Source organism: Crocuta crocuta, unplaced genomic scaffold (genome assembly GCF_008692635.1).
Source record: "Crocuta crocuta isolate KB4526 unplaced genomic scaffold, BGI_CrCroc_1.0 scaffold318, whole genome shotgun sequence".
NCBI lineage: Eukaryota > Metazoa > Chordata > Mammalia > Carnivora > Hyaenidae > Crocuta > Crocuta crocuta.
Window position 1 is genome coordinate 3,163,121 of NW_027531425.1, and position 6,267 is coordinate 3,169,387.

A 6,267-nucleotide genomic window follows, 5' to 3' on the forward strand; every position below is an offset into this window, starting at 1 on the left:
GTCACAGAGCCAGTAAGTGCAGGAGGTGAGAGTCTTATTCAGTACAGTCTGCTTCCAAATCCCAGGTCTTTGACCCTGAGGATAGGAGAACCCAGATCAGGACAAGAAGCTTGATTTGGACCCAAGGGAAGCTACTGAGTGGTCCCAAAGGCCTGGCACTGTAAGCAAAACCAAAAGGGACGAGGAAATGAAGTTACCGTGCCACACTGCTCATTCCTGAAGAAGACCCCGCAAGACTGTTCAATTGTGTTGCAGTTCAGCCTGTTGAAAAACTAAGGTGACTATATAATGATTAATTTCAGTCTTTCCTGCTCAACTGGCTCAATGCCAGACAGCTTTCTGTTTAGTATTCCAGACTCAGATTTCCAGTCTCCCAACTTGGTGTGGTTCTACAGTTGGCAGGACTCCCCTCCAGTTCGGGGTAAGCGGATCGAAGTGGCGGGGACCGGAGGCTAGGGATGGGAAGGAGGGCTGGAACTGTGGTCTTAAAGGATCTCGGATCAGTCCGGGGGCTCCTGGGGCCCTTAGCCACCAAGTTGAGAGCAAAGGGGTGGGGCGCAGAGCCACTCGGCCCTCCGGCCCCGCCCTCACCAGGCCCCGCCTCCTGCCCGCCCCGCGGCGCATTGTGGGATCCGTCGGCGGGCCTGGCGGCGGAGGACGAGGTGCTCGGTCATGGGCTTCCAACCGGTGAGACCCTCGCTCCGTGTCCTGCATCAGGGGACTCCGCCCCATCTGGTTCTGGGCACTCAGCTCCGGACCAGGGGCTCTCGCCACCGACCCCGTCCCACAGGGTTCTGCACCTTCCCTGGATGCCGGGGTCCCGGTACCGCCCAGTCGGGCTCGGGACCCTGCCCAGGTTACCCTTTCGGTCCTGACATGCCCTCGCGCTGGAGCTCGGGATCGCCATCCCTGGGGCGGCTGGTCGTATGGGTCAGTCCCCACCCACGCCCCGGGCTCTTTCCCAGCCTGATTGTCACGCTGCCTTCTCTACTTACAGAGCCCAGTCCTGCTGGCCTCCCTGGGGGTGGGGCTGCTGACTCTGCTGGGCCTGGCCCTGGGCTCCTACTGGGTTCGAAAGTCCCGCCGGCCAAAGGTCACTCTCCTGGACCCCAATGAGAAGTACCTGCTGCGATTGCTAGACAAGACGGTAAGTTGTAGAGGAAGGAACCTGGACCATCCACTGTGGTTGGGATGCCCCAAAGCACTTTGCAGCACTAGACCTGCCTGGTGAAACGTGTGTGTCGTCCATCCTCCAGACTGTGAGCCACAACACCAAGAGGTTCCGCTTTGCCCTGCCCACCGCCCACCACGTTCTGGGGCTGCCTGTGGGTAAGGAAAAGAGTGGGGTGTGCTCCTTTCCCTGGTGCCCTAAGAGGGTGATTCCCCTTCCCTACCCAGCTCTAGATCCGTGAGCTACCACTGACCACTGGGCCACTCCAGGGTGTGGCTTCTGTGCCCCCAGACATCGTTCATGCTCACCAGTTCTTCCTCCTCCCCGCAGGATTTGTTTGTATTTCCCCCTGAGCCAACACTTATTTTTTCCTCACCGCCCAGACTCAATTCTCCTGCTACTGCTAAGGTCCTGGCAGTAACTGATAGGAGTTTCTCCAATGGGGGGGCCTCTGAGGGACCTAACTGAGGGCCCGAAGGGGTCCCCCCTGCCTGGTATCTCATCGGAACCACGCTAGGAAGCAAGACATCCTTGTTCTCTCAAAACTCCTGGAGTATTTCGAAAGGCGACAGGAGTGCTGCACGTCCACCAGCAGCCCTTATGTCCCCACATATGGTCCGCAGGCAAACATGTCTACCTCTCCGCCCGGATCGATGGTAGCCTGGTCATCAGGCCGTACACTCCTGTCACCAGTGACGAGGACCAAGGCTACGTGGATCTTGTCATCAAGGTAAGGGGGTAGGAAGGAACCCAGGAGCTCCTTAGCCCTCTCTTTCTGGACTTTGTAAACTTCCAAGATTTGTTTGATAGCGGGAGGCATGTGTCCTCAGGGCATATGAAGACAGTATATGGACTGGGGAAGATAGCACATGCGTAATTCCTGCTCTAGCTTCAGCTCAGCAGCCAGTGACATTCCAGATAAAGTGTTTTCCGTTCTCTCTTATCAGGTGTACCTGAAGGGTGTGCACCCCAAATTTCCCGAGGGAGGGAAGATGTCTCAGTACCTGAACAGCCTGAAGATTGGGGATGTGGTAGAGTTTCGAGGACCGAGTGGCTTGCTCACTTACACTGGGAAAGGTAATGGCCTCTCTTCCCCCTGAGCGCGTCTCCCACTTCTCCAGTACACTTAGTCCACTTGGCATACTGTGGCCGTGCGTGTGCATGTGTGTGAGCACCTGGGTAAGGGCCACAGCTGCCCTTCCTTTAAGCATAGCACTGAGAGTACAGAAAGGCACATTTCTCAGTTCCATTTGCCACAGGGATCAGCCCCCAACCCACTGGAACTCACCATCCGTGACCACTGTGGAGATGCCTAAACACAAAACCTATGTGTCTCTTTTCCTCCCTCAAGCATTTGCTTCTCAGGCTGAGCAGTTTAGACAGCCAGACTTAGCTTTCATCCCTGCCCACGGGAACAGCTGCGTGCATTAGCAAGCCTCTGGAGCTGCTCGGTGCCACTTGGGAAAATCGAGTCACGCCTGGCCCCATGCCTGTCGCCCTCACCAGGGAGTGACACTCTGCCAGAAGCAGCTAATGACTCACTGTGTGGCGCTAAACTGACTGGTATTTAATAATATGGGACAGATAGTCCCATTGTCCCTCAAGTGTATTATTGTCAGGGCTGGCTCAACTCAAGCCTTCACCCAAGCTCCAGGATCAGATTTCACAGCAGATGCTAAACCGGCCTGGGACACATCTTCAGTTCTATATTTGTTTCCCTAGTCCCCCATATTGACTTTTTTCTTCCACCTCTCTCTTCACTTGACTTTTCAGGGACTTTTAGCATTCAGCCCAACAAAAAATCTCCACCAGAACCCCATGTGGCGAAGAAACTGGGAATGATTGCTGGCGGAACAGGTGTGTGTCACTTCAGGGGCCATTATCTCTCCCCATTGTTGATTGTTGCCATGCAGAGGTCCAGGTAACCCTCAGAAGGTTTGGTAATCATAGCCAAGCTGTTAATCAGGGGATTCCCAGCAATGCCTAGAACTCCCCGGTATCTGAAAAACAAAATCATAATCAGGTAGAAACCAAAAAAATATTTTTTTTTAACTAATAGAATGAGAGAAATAAATCATGTGGGCTCCCCAAAGACCTCAAATGGGATGAATCTATAATGTTTAGGTGAGAATAGAGAAGCACCTAGAAATAGGACAGGCGAGAAGGAGTTAAATGAACAAATGCTGAACATTTCTAAATATTAGACACTATGCTAGTCACTTTATGTGTGTTATCTGTGAAGTAGATATTAGTCTTCCCCCTTTATAGATGAAAAAATGGAGGTTGCAAGAAGCTGAATGGTTTCCACAGGGTTAAATAGTAATGGCCAGAGGCAGGATTAGTTTCTACCTCTGTCCAGTTCCAAAGCATATGTACTTAACCCTCAAGTCCAGCATTCCAGAAGCCTCATCATTGAATCAGTAGGTACTTATCTGTGATGTTTGAGTCCCAGCCTCCAATAGACTTTCAGAAAAAGGGTCTTAGATTGGTTCCTTAGAAGGATTTCATAACAGTATGATCTTATGGGAACATTGAGCATGACCACAGTGCATCCACCAGACATGAAGTTGAGTGTTGGGTAAAGGGAATCTCTGTCCAGGAATGTAAGCGGTACAGGACTCCCAGGAGGGGACTCGAGAATTGCAAGGAAAAACGGAGCGGCGTGGTAAATGGGTAGAAAGAATTAGGATGCAAGGTTGGTCAGCTCAGGAGCTGGGACAGGGGAGGGTCTGCGGCCAGCCTATCTCATGGTGGGCTTTCTTTTTGCAGGAATCACCCCAATGCTGCAGCTGATTCGGGCCATCCTGAAAGACTCTGAAGATCCAACCCAGTGCTCTCTGCTTTTTGCCAACCAGGTTGGTTTACTTTTCTTACGCCTGGGTCTTCAAAGTTGTTGTGTAGGCAGACTGAGAGAGGTGGCACTGGCAGGCGGAGCTGGTCCAGAGCCCATTGTAGCCTTTCCCCAAGACTCCCCCTGCGAGGTAAAGGACCCTCTACTACCACGAGGAGGACAGAGCATTGGGCCAAATTCCTTCCTGGGCCCCCAAGGAAACATTTAAAGAACCTAGTCCTAAGTGTAAAAAGTTGCTCATTGAGTTTCCTTTGTTATGTATTTCATCTTCCTTCCTCCATACTGTGTAAATAAAGGCTGTCTCCCTCTCTCTCCCCTCACGCTAACTCTCTAAAAGTCTTGATTATTCCCTAGAATGCTGGCTCTCTAATTTTGTCCCAGTTGGAACGTTGTCATAGCAGAGAACTTTTTTCACATGGGCCTGATGAGGGTCCTGGAGACTTTGCTTCTCCATTCATTTCAGACTGAAAAGGACATAATCTTGCGGGAGGACCTGGAGGAGCTGCAGGCCCGACATCCTAATCGCTTTAAGCTCTGGTTCACTCTGGATCACCCCCCAGAAGGTACCCTCCCCATTCCTGGACATCCCCAAATCAGGGTCTTCCCGCACCAGGGGTTCCGAGTTCAGTGAAACAAACCCTCCCCGATGCTGCCAAAGTCCCAAGTGTGAGTGCACAGACATGGCGATCTCCTGTCCTGTTTTCCGGGTGGGGGGTGGCTGTGAAGCTGGATCAGGCCAAGCCTCCCCATCTAGCTGCTGCTGCAACTCGAGACCTTCTCTAGAGGCTTTCTGGGCCCTCCCCGCCTCATGGTACTCCACCCCTCGCCGGCACAGAGCTGGCCTGGAGTGTCCGCTCTCTCTTCTCCTCTGCACTGCAGATTGGGCCTACAGCAAGGGGTTTGTGACTGCTGACATGATCCAGGAGCACCTGCCCGCCCCAGGGGATGATGTGCTGCTGCTGCTCTGTGGGCCACCCCCGATGGTGCAGCTGGCCTGCCATCCCAACTTAGACAAGCTGGGCTATTCACAAAAGATGCGATTCACCTACTGAGCGTCGTATTCCGTGGGCCTGTCTCCCTGGCCCTGTTCCCTGCAATCGTCCTCAAACAGTACTCAAGTGCTCTAAGCCCTAGATTCCTTTCCTGGCAGTGTCGGCCTTCTTGTCTTACTCTGGAGCTGAAATCTGGATGACACCTGCAGGAATGACATCCTTATAGCCATGGAAGAGGGCCAAAGCTGAGTTGTTCCCTGAACGCCCCCCACGCCCCCAAATCTCCCTGCAATAGAAGGTCTAGGTCAGGCCCGTGGAGCCATCTCTTCCATAGGTCACAAAGGAGGAAGCATGTACCTTTGTTCCTGACTGACTAGCTCCTTGATAGCATCACACTCTGTGTCTGTGATGAAAGGAACAATGTGTGTAATGGGTTTTACTTAATATTCGGTGCTTAACCCATAGCAGATTCTGTATGTGTGAGTGAGTGCAAGTTGAGCGGCCTTACAGAGGTGGCCTCATCGAGATGACAGGAGAGGAGAAAATGGTTTCTTCACACCTCAGAGAAGGGGATCTAAAATATGTATTTGTGTGTCTGTCTTTCCCAGCTACTGCCCAGGCTGGAAGGAAATGGCTACCCACAGTCTAAGACTGCTGCTTGTGGCAGAAACTTCTGGCTATGCAAATAAATGGGGCCAAGGCCCCCGTGTTATACCTACAGGGTTGTTGTGTCTGGGGTCCTTGTTTCTAAGGTTCTTCATGTCTGAGAATCTTGGGGGGAAGGATTTCCCAGCACTGAACTTCTCCCAGGTCTCCCAGAGACCTTTGAGCAGTACCATGTGCTGAAATATGACCTGCCACTTAGTGATCACTTAACAGCTGTCTCAGCAGAGCCAGAAGCTCACCGTCTCCCTGGAGGCTTCTAAGGGTGGGGGAGGAGAACCGAAGTTAGAGGGGATGCTTTTGAACCCAGGTACGATCACACTGGTCCCTTGGTTTGACTGCTCTTCGCTTCCTTCTCTTGGCCCTCCCTTCACCAAATGTATCCTTCAGGGTACCTGGCAAACAAATGAAAGTATTGTCTTTCTGTTTGGACGGGAAGCTTTCTCCTTTAAAAAGTAACCTGATATCACCAGCCAGAATTGTTGGTGCCTGGATAGGCTTGGCTGCCCCCAGGCCCATCTGTCCTGACTGACTGCCCTTCTTCTCTGCTCTGACATCCACCCACTTCTCCCAGGGTTGGACAAGGGCAG

The 6,267-nt window shown here is 52.4% G+C and overlaps 1 protein-coding gene across 1 annotated transcript; it reads left to right on the plus strand.

Moving 5' to 3' along the window:
• Positions 1-610: 610 nt before the first annotated feature.
• CYB5R1 (cytochrome b5 reductase 1) lies at positions 611-5,734 on the plus strand. Its single transcript, XM_077772051.1, has 9 exons — positions 611-687; positions 998-1,147; positions 1,257-1,329; positions 1,795-1,901; positions 2,119-2,248; positions 2,945-3,028; positions 3,941-4,026; positions 4,486-4,585; positions 4,902-5,734. The coding sequence occupies exons 1-9, from the start codon at positions 673-675 to the stop codon at positions 5,072-5,074; spliced, it is 918 nt and encodes a 305-aa protein (XP_077628177.1). The 5' UTR covers positions 611-672; the 3' UTR covers positions 5,075-5,734.
• The last annotated feature ends 533 nt before the right edge of the window (positions 5,735-6,267 follow it).

Excerpts from the sequence above, each read along its gene's own strand:
- CYB5R1 (XM_077772051.1), top strand. Across the intron at positions 1,902-2,118 it reads ACGTGGATCTTGTCATCAAG|GTGTACCTGAAGGGTGTGCA; the intron begins GTAAGGGGGTAG and ends CTCTCTTATCAG. Across the intron at positions 4,027-4,485 it reads CTCTGCTTTTTGCCAACCAG|ACTGAAAAGGACATAATCTT; the intron begins GTTGGTTTACTT and ends CATTCATTTCAG.